At 36.2% G+C, this 19085-nt stretch overlaps 1 protein-coding gene across 2 annotated transcripts; it reads right to left on the bottom strand.

Moving 5' to 3' along the window:
* Positions 1 to 648: 648 nt before the first annotated feature.
* On the bottom strand, positions 649 to 17364 carry LOC140144494 (SAP domain-containing ribonucleoprotein-like). Of its 2 annotated transcripts, XM_072166304.1 has the most exons (10): positions 17326 to 17364; positions 14194 to 14293; positions 13849 to 13937; positions 11025 to 11078; positions 8384 to 8512; positions 8114 to 8196; positions 7548 to 7623; positions 6913 to 6984; positions 6190 to 6276; positions 650 to 5325 (listed from the first exon to the last, which is right to left on the bottom strand). In XM_072166304.1, exons 1-10 carry the CDS (start codon positions 17356 to 17358, stop codon positions 5287 to 5289), a joined length of 762 nt encoding a protein of 253 aa, XP_072022405.1. In that variant the 5' UTR covers positions 17359 to 17364; the 3' UTR covers positions 650 to 5286. The 2 variants fall into 2 exon arrangements, with proteins under 2 accessions (XP_072022406.1, XP_072022405.1); XM_072166305.1 differs by lacking the exon at positions 11025 to 11078 and having other exon boundaries at positions 649 to 5325.
* Between the last annotated feature and the right edge of the window lie 1721 nt (positions 17365 to 19085).

Genomic DNA, 19085 nt, shown 5'->3' with positions numbered 1-19085 from the left:
ATGACACACACAGGCTGCTCAACAAAGTGTACCGAAGTAACCAAACACATGGCATGAAACATTCAGCATTAAAGGCGCTTTATAAATGTAACACGACCTGGTCCATGGGGGCCAAAGGAGGCATTTTTGAAAATTGAGTTACTGTAATTATAACATACATACAATAGGCTATCATTTACTGAAAACACCAAAGGTCTAGCATACTTGGTTCTAAAGTTATGAAGTTTTTTGATGCCTATTTTCTTATGTATTTTATTGTTTTTTTACTCCATATTTTTAACTTTATCTCGGTTTCAAATTTGCCGCATTTGGCCCCCACGGACCAGATCGTGTCACAAATGCGGTTAATAATAATAATACTATGCTTTGTTGATTGGGTAATCTTATTGCCTAGTTGAATAGGGGTTCCGTATTTACCGGTCACATGCCTGACTGAATTTGTCTAGCTGTCTGTTTATAAGGTGTTTTTAAACAAGATAATATTAATTAGCAAAAATTATAACAAAATTGCTTGGTGATAAGATTGTGTTTTTTTAGAGGCAAATTTGAGTCAGATCTATGGATTCTATCAAGCAGGTGCAAACTTCATTTTTGGAAAGTATCTTTAAATAAAAAAAGCTTCTGACTGGACAACAAAATAAAACACTGTACACATGTATTTGGGTACTATAATAATAATTTATAATACCAGGGACAAAAGATACAAAATTTATACAGTAAAACAATGGAATATGTCTATAAACCATTAAAGTTGAAAGATGTTTTACACAAAATATTTTGAATCATGATTTTACATAGCAGACTGGGAAGAAAAGCTTTGTTCTTTTTATCAAACAGTTCTTCAAATCAAACCTTAACAAAATGGCATAATCATCACTTGAATGGAAGGTTGTAAGTGTGTAGTAATAATCATTCAAGCTGTAACATTGTTTTGAACCGACCAATGTTTTGCAGAGATATCCTACATCTCCACATCTTGCAAAATATTAAGATATCAAAAGAGAGACTGATTATTGATTGTGATACTTGAAAATAAATTATCAGTGAAGAAAAAAAGTACCGTAATCGTCCGAGTATAGTCCCAACCCCCATTTTTCGAGAAATTCCAGAAATTGTTACAAAAATTTGGAAATATTTTGCCTAAAAAGGGATGGGACTATACTCAGACGTCACTGCCAGCAGTAGACAAATGAAAACTGTATGGTTAGCACAAAGACGTATTCTTTTTTGAATAATTCTTATAGAATTTTTCTTTGTAATGGCAGTTGAATTCAGTCTCCTCGGAGTGCAATCATCCACAACACTTGGACAAATTTAATTTCCAAACATACATTTCTACAAATAAAATCAAGATTTAAGTAACAACTAGAATTAAACAAAAGAACCTTAATACAATCCCATCAACATATTAATATACATGTGGATGGAATACCAATTGTGGTACTTTGTCCACACTATTGAAACCACACATCACCATTGTTGAAAACAGAATATATTATGACTAAGCTTAACATATTTTGTAACTCCTTTTCTGAAATTTAAGAATTGAAGTGACAGCTCACTATAATTAAAGACAGAGATAAAAACAATTTATCGCGTCTGATGTCACTTTCAATTACGATCCTTGATTGGTTTACACAGGTTAATCAACGCACAGAAAGGAAGACCGATCTATCTGGTGCTGATCGGAGAAAAGGAATAGCAGCAAATGGCTAAAAAGTTCGTACTTTTACAAGGCAAAAAGCAGCTTTTCTAGGCATTGTGGACATGGTGCCTTCACCAAAGAAAGTTTCCTACGATAAAGACCTAACTTTTGAGATGGTTTGCATGTCGAAAGGTGCAAAATTAACAATAAGACGCCCGGTTATAAATCGCGCTCAGCAAAGTCATCATCACGACACTTGTAAACAAACCGTGCTCGAGTTTGATTGACAGGTGACGTCAGACGCGATAAATTGTCTTTATCTTTGTCTTTCATTATAGTGTGGATTTGGAATTTACTTGATAGCCATTGCAAACCAACTAAAATGATGTAAAGCTTTGTATTTAATGTTGCAGCCCACCTGGATTTATAATGTGAAAATGGGGGGACTGTACTTCTTGGCCCCATAGTGTAACACAATGAGGGCCAAGTACACAATGAGGGCTGCTTTTTGTAGACCTTGTTGTAAATAGTTTTTGTAATCAAAGTATTTTGAGCCCATTAAACCTAGTTATACATTTTTGTATATTCTGTTTCCAACAATAGTGATGTTTCCCGCATCCAAGCACTTAAATAGGGGGTATCTCGCAAGTCTGGAACTAAGTCAGAGTTACAAAATTTGTTACATAAACCTCTGTTATGCAATACTAAAGATTTAAACCAAGCCCCCTGTATCCAGTAGAACTAGTCTATTTTAGTTATAAACATACATAAGAACTAGGAGATGAGTCATTTAGGCTGTATAAAATTAATGTTTTGGTCCTCGTCCAGAGAATTTTCATGAATTGATGAGGTGTTTTTTAATTTTGTTTTATCAATGTAAAATTAGCATTGTTAATAGTGTTCGGTCCTTTCCAATGTGCTTGAGGAAAAGGAGGCCTTGTTTCTTTTTTTGTGAGATTCTTAGGAATAAACCCCCTAAAGTACTAAAAAATGACTTAGAAGTGATCCTTGTTCTATAACATTAATCTTATTTATCTGTAATAAGTTTTTCTAAAAGCATTCAAAAGTCTTGAATTGAGGCAGGAGAGGATGAGAACTAAAACATTAATTTTATACGGCCTTATATCAAAAGTTCATATATTTCTAGTCATTCTATCTGAATCTGTACAAAGCATTGCATCCCATTTACCAGCCTCAATCCAATTAACACTACCATCTACTTTGGCACACATTGAAAGTTGTACAGTTGAAGTAAGAACTTGGCAGGAAACTACAAAATTACTACAGTATACAAAGAATGGGACGGTTAGTCTTTCCCCAAGTCTCATATCCTCTTTAATTACTCCAATTGTGACACAATCAAGGGAAATGAGTTGGATGTCGCTAATATTCATTTTGAGATATTGGCAAAGAAAGTATTAAAATTCTTTTGTTTTATATTGTTTTCAGCGATTGATAAATGTACCTAACTTCGCAAGGAAAAGTCGTATCAACATGGGGTTTTCAGTTCTGAAAGCTCCAAATGTCCTCTTGGACACATTTTCAAAACTCATATTCGACCAGGGTCGACATGTGACTCGTTCCCCTTGATCATGTCACAATTTAGAACACGGTCACAAAAATTGGAGCAAATTTGCACGTTCTACTGAATTGTTTAAAAAGTGTAAACTCCAAAACAAGTTTTGTATGAATTACATGCAAGGAGAAATATAAATAGGCGAGACCTTCAATATGATTCATTATTGTGGACATTGTGCACCAGTCTAATTACTACTTCTACTATATGCAAAATATCTAATTCTCTTTCATGAGAGCAAACTTGGGTATGCACAGATATTTGCGTCGAGCGTACTACTCAAAGACCACACGCTTACAGCGCAAGCACATCTTTTGAGAATTGACCAATCAGTCTTTGGTAGTGCAATCGCGTTGTTCCACAAAAAATACGCTGACTCAACAGTACGCAGAAGGTACATCTTCTCATGATCGAGAATTGGATATTTTGCATCTGAAATATCTACTAGAAAATCACTATTTGAAAAACTGCTGATGCTAGAATGCATTACCTAGTTGCAGCAGGAGGAAATAAAAATGCAGATTCAGCTTCTTATGAATATGGTAAAATGAATCCTTTTGGGATGCGAACAAAGACTTAACCAGTGACCTGTCCATCCATATTTTTGAATGCGCAATCACAAACTTGGATGGCCTAAAACATGCCTTCGGCACCAGAACCAAACTTGTTAAATTTTTGGCTCGACTGTCGATGCTGCTTCAATGCTTGTAATTAATGAAATATCAGCTGCTGGTAAATTTGTATCGGGCAATATTATTACATGCACAGATTCATATGTAATCACAATTAACGATAGTCAATTAATTGATTTTATAAATTATAAGGATCAAACAAGCCTCGATAGTCAATCAAAAGACCAAACTAATTTGGTTCTGCCTAAAGCCATTCATAACCCTGATGAGATCAATTCATAGAATTTCCTTTAAAAAGTTTATATTTTGGTAAAATATATACTTTTTTTTTATAAGTCTCTAAATGTCTTTAAGAAGGCAATTTATGATGCACAGTCACAACGTAATGAACAGTCACAATTTTCATTATTGCAAAATTTGCTACATAATTGTGCTTACTTAAATTTCAGATCGGAATGGTGATTGGGTCTGTGGACTGGCAGTTTTTGGATCCTGGCTTATACACTCTTGCATCACAATACTGATATATGTTGATGTCTTAGTATCAAAACTAAACTTTCACTGAAGCCCCTCTCAAGGGATATCAAACAGGATCTTAAAATCACAGTGAAAGTCACAGAAAGGGATAAAAACAAAAATTCTTCTTGTCATCCTAGGACACAATTTTGAAGTCCCACTGGTCATTTTGGGCACCCCTGTCACAAGCATGGGAACCCAACCATGACCCAAATGTACTTCCCCTGAGGTTGGGAGTACTTTATGCCACATTATTAACATCCCAGTTTTATTATTATTGTTTTCATGGTAGGCCTCAATCTTAGATACAAAACAGAACATGAAAAATCGGACCACACCTCTCTAATGTAAGTGTCAATTTGAAGCTTAAAAGTACCCACCTCAAACCTTGACATATTATCGACATCAATTTGATGTCGATGATTGAGGTCATGCTTTTGTTGACCTCAATCATTGGAATCGAATCGACCTCGGTAATATTCCGAGGCTTGAAGTGGTTAGTTTCAAACTTCAAATTGACGCTTGCATAAGAATTACATATTGTCAGATACTACCAATGTAAAACAATATACAACTCAATATGAAAGTAACAAATAAAACAGTGTGACTACATAAAGTTTGGCCCCAATAACAACTAGTGGATTAGTCTACATGTTCAAGAGGCACATATTTATTGAAAAGACTGTTGAGGGATTTACTCTGTGCTCCTTTGCCATGTCTGTCCATTCCTATAAGCTTCCTTGCTCATGTCTGTAAAACTGCAGAAATCGCAACTTTCTAAACTGGTATAATGACTGCCATGATTAAAATAAGACAACCCTGGTGATTTCAGCTGTGTACAATAAAAACTCACTAGTGCAGTCTTCATCAATACTGTCCTGTAATGCCAAATCTATTGGCTACACATGAGTTTACAACTATAAACCAAACCTCTCGGCTCTCTTCTGCTTCTTTGCCTGCAATGGAAAGGACAAAGAGAATCATTGTAAACCTTTGTAAAATAACACATAATGGTAATGCAAAGGAAGAAAAAGAAATGTCACAAAAGGAACACTATTGTGAACTGAGGTGAAAGACAGTATAATCATGTGTTTAATGCGTTTGAACAATAAAGGGAACTTATGCAAAAAAATAGCCAAGTGTTGATACAGATTTTACCGAGGGCGATTCCAGTTGGAAATTTTTTTCAAGTGTTATTTTAAAAGATCAAATCACAGTACAGAATAATAGAAATCAATTTTAACAAGTGTGATTAAGAGAAAGTCACTAAAGCTGTATGGTGAGTAAGAGAGAACCTCAGAGAAGGGGCCCCTATGGGGTAGTGATGCCTTTGAAAATTTCATCAAGTGAGGAGGTATATATGCTTCGTTCCATCAGGTATCACTAGCAAACACCTAGAGAAATTGTGTTCACAAGTTTGATTTATGCAAATGGGTTACCTAAATAAGCACCTCCACTAAGTCACATCACTACTATGCTTTTGTGAAATTCTGAGAAATCATGCGAATTAATAATTTTAAACCTGTTGGGAGTGAAATTGTACTAAATAATGCACACATACTGATGCATCTAATGTACAAGCCCCGCAGGGTAGAGTGCATTACATACACTAACATCTCATTACAAGTGCATTATTTTATGTAATATGCAGTTATTAACCTATTTCATACACACGAAAATGAACAAGTCCAAAAACACTACAGCTAGGATGTGGAGTGTGTGCCCGTGCATTATATATACAATCAATACACTCCTGGCATTTTTCTAACATTTGTTTAGATTCCCTATCTCACTCAGGTTTAATGCATTATTTTACTTACATCAGTATCCCCACCAGCTGTAACTGAGGTGGTTGTGGCAACTCCAAATCTTTCCTTTCTCTTTAGTAACCTGGCTTGTTGTTCACTCTGAAACATAATAAACAAGTAGATTAGCAAAATGTACCCAAAACAGACTGAAATTAAATAAAGTTGCAGAAAGAACTAAATTCAGTTTTAAAACTGAAAATTTTCAAATTTTCATGCCTACGGCATACACACACGGCAAACAGAGCCCATTTCATAGTCCCTGTTCTGACTTAAAATTTGTTGGCGGTGACAATAATCATCTGAGCGACTGCACAACAAATATTATTTCACAGATACAGGACTTACATGTAGTAACATGGGCTTGTTGTTCTTCCTGTAACAAATAATCATCTGAGTGATCGTACATCAAATATTGTAACAGATCCTTGTAAGGCACACACCAAAAAGATTTCTAACTGCTTTCAGATATAATAAAAGTATGTTTTGAGCAAATACAACACACTGGACCGGCACAACATGAAGTTTTACCTGATCATTGCACCGGTCCAATGTGTTGTATTTGCTTACAATTTTGATTGTTGTATCCAAGGGCCACATGGCAGATGTCAAATGTTTTGGAAAGCCACATAACATTTTAATCCCTTGTGTATCTTTTCCTTTCTTATTTGAGGTGGATTCTTGCTATTGCTAGTTTTACAATTATCATTTATTCACAAGCTCTACTCAAATAAATACCTTTTCAACTACTGGTGATACAGTAGCTCCAAATCTTTCAGCTCTCTTCTTTAGTTTATCTACATCACCTGCCTATAATTAATAACAAATACAATATGACCATCACATTTCACAACAAAATATTGACGACTCCCAGATGTAAAATCAATAAATTGTCAAACTTGGTTCCTATTCATAGGTGAAATTATCAAAACAACATTTCAAGTAAAACTTTAAGCTTTGTGCAGTGAACCATCAAGCTCTACCAGGTTTGTACTGAAACATTGGTCAGCATAATCATAATACTCCAGTTACAGTGACTTGAGTAAGGAACCTTAGGAATGGTCAGACATGACAAAGGAGCACAGAGTAAATCCCTCATCAGGGTAGAGTCGCATGTGACCTTCCGATCCATTGCAAAATTGAAAAAATCCAACAAAATTGCTGAAAAACGGCTTGTGCCCCCAAACACACCTGGTGGCCCACATCATGGTCGGTGCCCCCCACCCAATATGATGACCTACGCTATAGCCACTGTCCAGTTATGTTTATTCGAAGCCATTTGTCTGCGGGGTTTTTAGGTGCTGTTTATTTTTATGTGTGTAACTATTTGGCTCAGATTGTTACCAATTGTGTTTGTTTCTTTGCATACTTACTGAGGCTCCTTGTGGTATACTTGATACAATACCACCTGATTTGACTGCTGGTTTTGATGTCACTGTTGTGCCAAACCTAATTTATTAAAATAAATAAATAAAACAATAAAAAGTGAGAAAATAAGAGCATAAAAATGGCAACACAAACAATTCATTACTATCACAACATACATGCAGTCAAATTACTGACTTGTGTATTAAAGTATGTCTTGTCTCAAGTTGAGAGTAATGGCATGTTAGATTTTGCAGTGGCAGATTTGAATAATTGCATTTATGCAGTTGCATCACCACCGTATGGACAAATCGCCCTTCTACACATGGGTATACATCACACAGGATTAGGTTACTATGCATGATTCAAATCTGCCACTGCAAAATCCACCATGAGACGAGACACACAACACCCATCATTATTATTATAAAGTGTGTGAAAATATTGGATCCAACACATAATAATGATAAAATTGGACTTGACTACATCTCGTCCAATATTTCAAATCTCATAGCTCGACCAACAAACATGGGCTCAATCCATCCAATTTTATATCCAACTTGCACTCACTCACCTCTGTGCCCTGGCCGCTTTCTTTGCATCTTCTGTTAATGATGTTCCACTACTTGAAAACCTTTCTGCTCTTTGTTTCTTTCTCTGTCAAATATAATATCAATAAAACTTATGATCATCACAAGGTTGAAAACAACACAATTAGTAGAAATATACTCAAGACTCAAGTAGTACTAAATGATCTGCTCCATAGTATGGTTGATTTAAACTCCCCTCCCCCTCCCAAGTTGTGATCATTCGAATTTGATCAACTGTTTCTTGCCCAGCTCACCTCCTGTTCTGTAAGTGGTTGTGTTACTGGTACGATAGCAGGTTTCTCTGTCTCCTGAGATTGTATTACTGGGGTAAGTTCGGGTGGACCTAAATCTGTAGATGACATCTCTTCAACAGGTTCTTCCTCCTGTACATTGAGACAATACAATATATGTGAATGTAATACATTTAAAATGCAATGAAATTTAGTTCAATATTTACACAAGACATTGGAGTAACAACCACCACATAAAGAGATTATTATATAGTTAGGCCTGTTAGAGTTAGGATGAAGACATCAGATATTGAATTCAGGGTTAAGGTTACTGTTAGGAGGGTTAGGGAGCTTGAGAGAAGAGATTAGATCTAAAGAGTACCGACTAAAATTGTCCCATATATAATATGCTACTGTTAATCCGTATTGATTTGTCGCTCATGGAGGAAAATAGATTACCTGTAACGTTTATCAGCTAAAGCCCAAAGGAATGATAATTGGCATCTGTTAGCCTAAGCATTACAAAGGTTTATGTACATGTATGTAGCATTTAGTGTGTGTGTGTATTTTTTGGCACATGTCTGACTTTGAACATCAACAGCCAAACACTTTGAACCTGAACAGCAGCATACCAAGATAAACCGGAGGTACAATGTTTTGCCCTCCATAAGCAACACACAAACATGGAGGAATCTGTGCTGTTTGGACTTGTTGGATTCACCAAAAATGGTATCAGTCGTTTACCGATGTTGACTGATGAATTGGTGACACACACTCCTAACACACTACGGTTTTAATATTTCTCTGACCAGAGTAAATGTGACCAGGTTACTAACACTCCCATGCCTGGACATGTGCTGTACAAAAGTGTGTACACAGCACATGTACACAAAACTTTGTAATGTGTGCCTTGTGTGTTTTAGTGATGGCTTACATTATTGATATACTTTCTCTTCTTCTGGGTCCTTTGCACAGTCATCATAAAGTTAAGTTCTACCCACAGAGTGTGTACTGTTAGTGCATGGGTACACCTTTCAAACACATGCTTTAATCACCACACACACTTTGCAAAATTAAGCCTTCTGGTGCATTGATATAAATTAGGCACCGGAGTTTCGCGCGATTTAAAACGGCAAAATGCGCTGGCCACTTTTCAAAATGCGTGAAAATGCGCCAAAAAATGCGCTAAAATGCGTGATCCCATGTTATCAATGCAAAACACGAGAAAAACATCGGTAAAACCATGGCCTGTCAATCAATTACGAACGACTTCCGGTTCATTTCCAGTTTCTGGAAAAAATAAAAATAAAGATGGCGACCATCACAAATCGTCGATCGAAATGTCGAAAGCAAGGGCAAATTTCCCCACATTATGCTTGGTTTAATGATCGTTATTTGTATTTTGATGTACATAAGTGAAGTTAGAACCAATATTGCGTGAATTTTCTTGTAAATGCTGCTGATTTGGGGCATAAAATCGTAAGTTTTAACTTTAAGCTTATCGATGGGTCAAAATCGTGAACATTCTCGATGGAACCCAAAATGCGCTTTGGACACCCAAATGCGCGAAAATGTGCGCTTTTGCGCGAACCGCGCAAAACTCCGGTGCCTAATATAAATGCATGAAAAAATATTTGCAGGCAGAAACTAGCCTGATGGTGGATCCACACAAAGTGTCCAAAATGGAGCACTATTACATTTTCTCTGGGCTATATACAATCAGCCATCAGATAATGTCTGCATTATAAACAGAACACAAGTCCCCGTAAATCAATTTGAATCAAATCTACTGTCTCCGTGCAGCAAACGATACATTGGCATGCACTGGCATGAGTGTGTCTCACAAAATTATGAAATTTTCCTTCCAGAAAACTAGTACAGCCACCAACTACCACTGTCCTATGGACTATTGATACTGGTATTATGCGATATGATCTGATCCAATCAAACCAAAGTTGGCAATATTAAATTGATATGTGTAGGCAAAATAAGAAGCACAGAATAATAACAAAAAGTTCACAACTATGCAAGCAAGTACACCAGGGACCACAACATTAGTAAGCTTGGGTTACGGGTACTGTGCACGCAAATGATATTAATAGCTAGATTGTCAAAATTTCTGACTTTGGTCTGAGTAGACCAGATCTTGTAACATATACACTAAATTATTAATGTTTATAAGCTTTTCTCCCATGGATGCAAGATTGACCAAATTATGATGCAGGAATTCATGCAAGTTAGTCAAGTATGTCAAGCAATGGCATTCAATAAGTGTGACACATTTAATTATACATCATGTCAAAATGTACAGGTAAATGTATAATGATTTGACAGCAGATTAAGAGGCAATCATTTTTATCATAATTCCTGATTTAGGCACTTTTGGAACACTCATGTGTAATCCAAGATAGTAATAATAGAACGAAAAGTCAGGTTAGAATAAAAGTACATTTTTTTTTTATTTCCCCATTCGCTTGCTGTTATCAAGAACCAATTCAACATGTGAATGGAAGGAGTCTTTTTCAGTTTGGTTAAGCATGAGCTATTACTAACTGATCCGCTAATACATTTATATAACAGGTGGACAAAAATATTTTGTACATAAATACTGAATGCCACTTCAACTCATGCCATCTTCATTGAGCTGGTTGGCCCTATACTTTACCTTTAACTCTGGGCCTAGCAAGTCTGTGTCATCCTCAGCAGTAGTAACAATTGCCTCAAAGAATAAAATAACAACATCATCACCTATGGTATCTTCAATTTAATTAACAGAGGATTGGAATCAAGCCTTATATGGAAGCATAACATGGAGCAAATTAGCTGAGAAATCTAATCCATACATTCATTGTTTGCAATACCACCACTGACAAATTGATCAATTGTATTGGCACTGTGACACACCTAGTTCAATACGGTTGTGAGCATAGCAGTGGTGTAGATTTCTTTTTGACATTGGGGGGATGACGTTGGAAAAAATTCTTGAAGTATAGTGAATCAAGCACCTTTTGGCGACAGAATAAGTTAATGGTACAAATCGAAATTTTACCATATTGAAGCTAAATTGATGAAACAAGGTCAAAAATTTGCACTTTGGGGGCTAAAATGGCCAAATATGAGATTAATTTGGTCAGAAACCCACATACAAACCTGTGTCAACATGGGGGGATGATTATATGGACCATCCCCCATGGCAAAATATTGGGGGGAGGGATTTATTCCCCCGTGATCTACGCCTATGGAGCATAGTAACTGATTGCTTCTTATCTCATATACTTATCTCACTCTCTGGATAAGATCTTATTAGTTATTCCCTGTTCATTCATGCAATATGAAAAATATCACTGGTTTGAAGTTGTATCACACTCGGCCGTGACGGTGATACAACCTCAAAGGAAAGCAGTGATATTTTTCATATTGCATTAACAAACAGAGGGTACCAATGTATTATTCAGTAGACATGAATAATATCAATATACAATCTAAGCTACATGTAAATTGTAATCAAGTTGTACTCCAAATTCTGCTTCTTTTTTTCTTTCAATTTCTGCAATTGCAAATGAATACCGCCTAGGCCTCGTAATAAGGTGCGTCATTCCCAGTGCATGAAACACAGGACATAACTGTCAACTCTTCAGTACACAAGATCAGCACAGTTAACAATTATGCACAGCGAGTAATCAAGTATACAGACCCATTGATTGCTGGTGCTGATTAAGAGGCAATTATATAAAAGCTGAACAATATGAAATTATATTATTTGTCATTCATTCATTCATTCATTTATTATTTTTCACTCATCAAATTACAAAAAGCTAGAATACATACAAAATCATAATATAAGTGAGAGTGAAGGAATCACAGGAAAGGCCAAGGAGAGGCCTGAAAATCTGTGATCCCTTGATTGGTTAATTCATCATTTGACATGGCAGCAGACTGTCACTTCAATTAACTAATGAAATGTTGTTATTCATGTCTACTGAATAATTATACATCACACTACAATTTAAACAAAGGACTACGTACAATGTTAACTTTACATCAGTCTGTCACACGACTTTCAACTTTAACAATTGTTAATGGTTTATGATTTATGTACTGACAGCTTGTAGTGATGTTGAATGGGTTAGTAATGAGGGGAACATAATTCAAATTAAAAACTTTAACAATGATGAAATCAAACTATAGGTGGTTATCAAACCACAAATCTCACTTGCTTTTGTGATTTTAAAATGTGATTGGGTAACAATAAAAAGTAAAACAAGGGTGCTTCTCAAACCACAAAGCTGGACCCTGGAACTTTTTCAGTTTGTACTTTTTTTACTGACTGGAATCAGCTATGAAAGAGCCAGCTATATGAGAATTAGAGAGAGTTGTGCGTATATTAATGCAAATTACTAACATAATTAGCATATTTTGCCCTGAAATATAATCAGGTGTGCAACCAGTAGATAACCTTCCTTCCATCTGGTTTCACTACCATGTTATACTTCAATAAGATCTGGAGATTTGTCAACAAGGTTAAAATTATGAGAACTTAAGGGATCTAAAATGAGCGTTTATTGCGTTTCGACAGTATTTTTTGTGGGACATGAGAGCACCTCAGACCTATCGAATTGGATTCTGAATACGAAGCATGTCTTTCTGATGTCAAATAATTTTCATTTTTTGAAAATCACAATATTATACAAATTTTATGACAAATTATAAAAATTTGATATTTTTCAAATTTTTGATATATAACAGTCCTCGAAGTAAATTATATAAATCTAATGACATATTCTTAAAATGTATGTAGCAGGGAGGAAAAGCCGACGGTCAATTGAAAATTTTGACCTTTCATATTGAAGATATGGATTTTTTCCCCAAAAAGACCTAATTTTTTTGGTGTTTTGGGAAAAAAATCCATATCTTCAATACTGTAAAGGTCAAATTTTCAATTGATCGTCGGCTTTTCATCCCACCTACATACACTTTAAGTATAAATCATCAGATTTATAAAGTTTACTTCAAGTACTGTTAAATATCAAAAATATCAATTTTAATGATTTGCCATAAAATGTGTATTAAAAGGCTTAATTTCAAAAATCTAAATTATTTGATATCAGAATGACATTCTTCGTATTCAGAATGCAATTGATATGTCTGATGTGCTCTAATGTCCCACAATAAATACTGTCCAAACGCTCATACCCCAGCCCTTAAACTAGTGACAAATTTCTTTTTGATGAATTTACATTTACGTGGGCAAGCTATAGTCCGTCTTGTCTCAAGTTGAGAATAACGCCGTTGAATTTTGCAATGGCATATTCAAATCCTGTGTGCTACATATGTAGCCTAATCGCACAGGCATACACATTAAGTAGGATTATTTGTCCATACGTTGGCGACTCAACTGCGCACGAAAATACAATGATTTGAATCTGCCAGAGCAAAATCCAACATGGCGTTACTCTCAACTTGAGATGAGACACACATAGCATATTTACCTCTTCTTCTTGTTCTAGCAGACTATCCTCATCTTCTTTTGTTATTGGTACATTGGGTGCTCTGTTTTCTGATTCTGCTCCATCATCTCCTATTGATTACAAAATTAGAAAATACACTCATCCTTGTATCCTTGTCATGTAATACATTTATATATAAAAGTACCACCCAATAGACATCGCTCAGGAGTTGAATTTGTTAAAAGCTAGAGACATAGCTTATCAATCCATCGACTCTACACTCTGAAAATGGAAATAAAGAGCATGCTTGCTATTCGCTTTACTGCAATGTAAGCGCTTTACCGCTTTTAGTCTTTATTAACTAATTCATACAAAGGTTTTTCTTACCACTTTGCTCTATGTGCTCAGTGAGTCTATCTATCAACTCTTGTTTGTTGCCTTTGCTATTTAGTCCTCTTGTAGTCAACTCTTCTCTCAATTCAGTAACCTTCAAAAACAAATTGTTTATTTATATTAGATATTATATAATACCTCATTATAGATTCCTGTCATCTGATTGGTTAAATCACCGGTCATGGGGGGGTTGTGTGAATGGGCATTGTACATGATTCCTTGTGCCCCACCACTTCAGTATCTAAGGCCGACAATATCGTCCTCTCATCAGAAAGGGGGTAGTTTCGGGGGGTTTTGTGCCCAACTTATCAATAAATGGTTTTTGTTCTTTTTGCTCCATAGTTTTCGACATATGATGCACCAGCTGAAAGACAGTAACCAATCATCAGGGTTGTACTTACAGTGGGTGGCAGAGCCCACCACTCAGTTTTGGGAGCCCACGGCCACCACTCAGTGCCATTTTAGCACTGGGGCCCACTACTCAAAATCCAAAATTGCACAATTTTATTGAATTAGTCAAGAATTTAGCCAATTTGGCCAAATATGCCAGATTTTCATCAAATCAAATGCCACCCAGTACTAAAAATATCCTAGCTACATTAACTGCTACAACCTTGCCCGACACATCATGGCCCTAGTTGTTCCTTCCTCACAATAGGGCCATGACCTCCATACTATTGCACAAACCGGGGCACACGGAGGAAGCTGCACTGAACTCAAGTCGCAGTTTCAAAGTTCACCCTGCATTCATAAAAGTACTCACATGTTCAGTTTTGTGATATAATCCTTAAAAAATAACACTATGAAGACTTCCTGCATCTCTTTTCTTCATTAAATCTGCATTTCACATGGCCACTGTGTTATCAAGACATTAATTTTTGTTTCGGTGATGATCGCTATGGTCACAAATTTGGTCATTTTACAGTCTCAAAATTTACACACACGCACAAATATGTTTTGTTCAAGTCTTATCTTCACATAAGGAATGGTAGGAAGTGATATTTTGTTAATAAAATTCGATAGGCCCAGGTCCAGGAGCCTCATCTTCGTACCAAGAAAACCAGTGGAAATCGTATAGTGACAGAGGTGTGAGTACCTCGGGTTAGCTACAACCCTGCCCATCAGATACCTGGTAAAATAAGATGCTTATCTGATATTTTTATTTTTCTTATGGTCACATGTCATGAATTGGTCATCTTTTGTGTAACATAATGTTAAATGATAAAAATATCACCAATTTTGATTCACTTCAACACAACTTTTAATGAATACATTTTAGACCATTATAAGTATATATTTCTTGAAAGCTTATATTACAAGGATGCCAAATCAACAAAGTATAACATCATAATACAGGGTGGGTAAGAAATATACAGGGTGGAAGATCAACAAAATTAGCATCTTTCTTGTCATGGTAAACCCCATATTTTCTTTTTCTGAAAGTTATGTAGCTCAAAATAAATATGGATTCAGAAAGACATTGCATGGGCCCTTCAAACAAATTAGGAAGAAAAACTTTGGTATCTCTTGCGTTAAACATACAGGGTGGTCAAAAATTGTAAAATAATTTTAGAATTTGTATGACATTATCAATTAAAACTTTTTTCCCCCATGTCTGGCACTAAAACTAATAGCATAATTGAATTCCTCATCAAATTTCCTTAAAAATATGTGTACTTTTGAATAAGCAGGGTGTCTCAGGCAAGAGATAGGCCATTTAGAAATGTCGGAGGATTACGTGTACACTTTGTACAGTAACATATAGGGAAAACTGTCTTAATTAGCATTTAATTAAGCAATTAATTAGTTACATCTTTTGTTACAGTTGATCTACTATGAGGTAGATCTACAGTCCAGGATTATATATGTGCAATTTGTAGTCCATGCTAGTTGTACTTTTCAAGATACAAAGGTTTGAAGTTTGCCATATTTTCACAATTTTGTGTACAATCCTATGGGGCTCACCCGCCCCGGCCCCTCCATTGACACATGTTACAATATTGAAGTATAACTCTCAAAGTAGTTGTCCAATTGACTTGGGGTTTTTTGTATTTGATGAAGAACATAATTATCTACAAAATGACACCAAACTTTCTAAAATAGGTATTATACTTTTAGAATAAACCAAGCTTGAAGTGCGAAGAAAGCGTTTTCATGTTACGGCCCCTCCATTTTTGGGTGACCTATTTGTGACATGCGACCTTATCTGATATCAAGCCAGCCTAGGCTTGGGACATGGGCCAACATGTTATTTTTTGCTGTGCTCAAAAATTTCAATCATCACAACAAATTGTATACAATCTGAATTTAACAAACCGTTTCCGAGTTTGATTGACAGGCATGACAGGTAACGCAATCCACAAACTGTATTTTAATTCTGACTTTTAGGTCTGCGCTCCATCCTGAGATGTTGATCAGGCGCGTATCCAGGAATTCTTAGACCGGGGGAGCAAATCTAGATGTTTGTAAACGCAGGGGGGATTCTGAGGGGGGATGTGCCCAGTGTTCGATTTACCTGGATTCGCATCGCAAAATGCGAGTCATTTTTTACAAACTGCTACTCAACTTAAGCCAGTCCTTAATATACATAGTCATAGGTACGGCGTATATAGGACTGGCAAGCAAGTCTAGTCTCAGCTTCCATCATCCAAATCAAACTGAAGATACAATCAACATAATGCAACACAAGGCTGACATTAGTTATCAACACTGCACAGGTTTCCAGGCCATCATGCGCATGGACAGTGACAAAGCTTGCCTCAAAACGAATCAATTAAGTCCATATACATGCATGGGCCGATGGCTGACGCACCAGTAAAAAGGAAAAGAAGATTAAGTTGCCTGTTTACTGCTCTCTGTATTTGTGGCACAAATCTTCCAACATAAAAATTGCACGGAGCCCAATCAATCGGAATGTCAGCCTTGCGTTTAACCGTGTAATTCAATGGGAATCGCTCTTCGGTAAACTTAGTAGCTAATTTAATGCACAATTTCTTGCAAACGTTCAGCGTTGAAGTCGTCGATCTTTCTTGTGGTGTTAGAAAATATTCTCATATACCTAGACGTGCACCGGTAATGTCACCAACGTAGAGTACAAAATAAAATTTCATGCTTATTTCTACTTGCCTTCAATTTCTTCACTGCCGCTACATCCGCCATGTTTGCTTCACTTTTCTTGTAATGAGCATGCGCCGTGCAATCATTATAACATCATCCACCATAGCCTCATCTCTAGAGAGCGGAGAATATATTTTGTAGGCTGTAGGCCCTATACAATTTTGGGGGGAATGCCAAGTTAAACATAACCCCCTGAATTTAGTTGGAACTATGCTAGCAATAAAAGTCAACTTTTAATATTTTAATATCAATCAATCAATCAAGCAGTCAACATGGTCGATCAACAAATGGGAACCTGGGTGGGTGTTTTTGTTAAAGCAATATAATCCCTCCTTTATGAGGAGCACCATCCGAGTTAAGGATGTATAAAGTCTCTATATAATTGTGAGTTACAAGTTAGTCTCATAGTCATAGATAGGCGTTTTATTAGTCACAGATAAACACCAGGGAGGTAAATAAAGATAATTTACTGGGTGGGCAATTTAATTTATTTTTGCCCTCAAATAATTAGGGGTTCATTCCGATAGGATTGAGGGCAGGATCGCTGTTTATGCCCGAGGCGTGAGCCGAGGGCATAAATCAACGATCATGCCCGAAATCCTATGAATGAACCCCGTTCATACATACCCAACATTCTGAACATTGTTAGCAATTCAATACAAATGAAAATAATAAGGGTTTACACATTTAAATAACATTTCCATACCGTTTTCCTTCAAAAATTGGGAGAAAATGAGTAGTCCTACTTGCAGAAAGCAGCTCGGCTCATAAGGTCAACGGCCGGGAGTCAACGCGTTCATCTTTTGCGCTCCGCGTGAGATGAGCGCGGTGACATGCGCGTGTACGGAACACTAGCAAATCGTTGATCACGTTAATTGGGTTTCAAAATCAGTCAATGTAGTAACTATAGAATCTTTAAAACAAGTCTTCAATTTGAAAATTATATCAAGACTCTCGACCAGAATGATCGTATCAAACTTTGCAAATTTAGATGTGGTAACCACAAACTACCCATCACCACTGGAAGGTACCAAGGTATCCCCAAAGAAGATCGTTTGTGCCCTCTATGCACAAAACATCAAGTGGGTGACGAATTTCACTATCTTTTTGAGTGCCCATCGATGTCTAACGAAAGAGATAAATATTTGACAGAACAATTCAGGCATAGACCAAACGTGTTGACAATTGCATCAATTTTGAACTCTCAAAAAGACAGTGAAATGGTCAATCTGGCCAAATTCTGCAAATACATTATGAAAAAATTTGAGTAACCTATTATTATGCATTGTTATTATTTTGAAGTCGTAAAATTGAAATGGTATTATCTTATATGTATTTTATTTTATCTATTTGGATTTGGATTTGGATTATATATTTGGATTTGGTTGTATGTGTATGTATGTATATATAATGACTGTATGGTTGATTATATTCTCTCATACCTTTTTGAAGGTAGTTATAGAGTTTAATAAAACTTGTAAACTTGTAAACTTGTAAACGCTGCGTGACGCAGCTTGTTTATGCCCTGCGTACTGGTCATAAACGAAATTTATGACCAGCAAAAAAGGGCCCAAATCCAATCAGAAACGTCGTTATATCGTGAGTATGTATGAATGGAAAATAATTTACTGGGTGGGCAGCGATAATAGCTGATAATTAATGGCATCCAGGTATTTGGATTTTCGGAAATGTAGACCTGTTTTCCGTACAAATTGGCTTTGATGTAAAAAGTGGACATTACACTCCCCCTAAATGCATCTTCTGCCAAT

Source organism: Amphiura filiformis, unplaced genomic scaffold (assembly GCF_039555335.1).
Source record: "Amphiura filiformis unplaced genomic scaffold, Afil_fr2py scaffold_59, whole genome shotgun sequence".
Lineage (NCBI taxonomy): Eukaryota > Metazoa > Echinodermata > Ophiuroidea > Amphilepidida > Amphiuridae > Amphiura > Amphiura filiformis.
The sequence above is the reverse complement of the archived record's forward strand: the minus strand, read 5'-3'. Positions and strand labels throughout refer to the sequence as shown.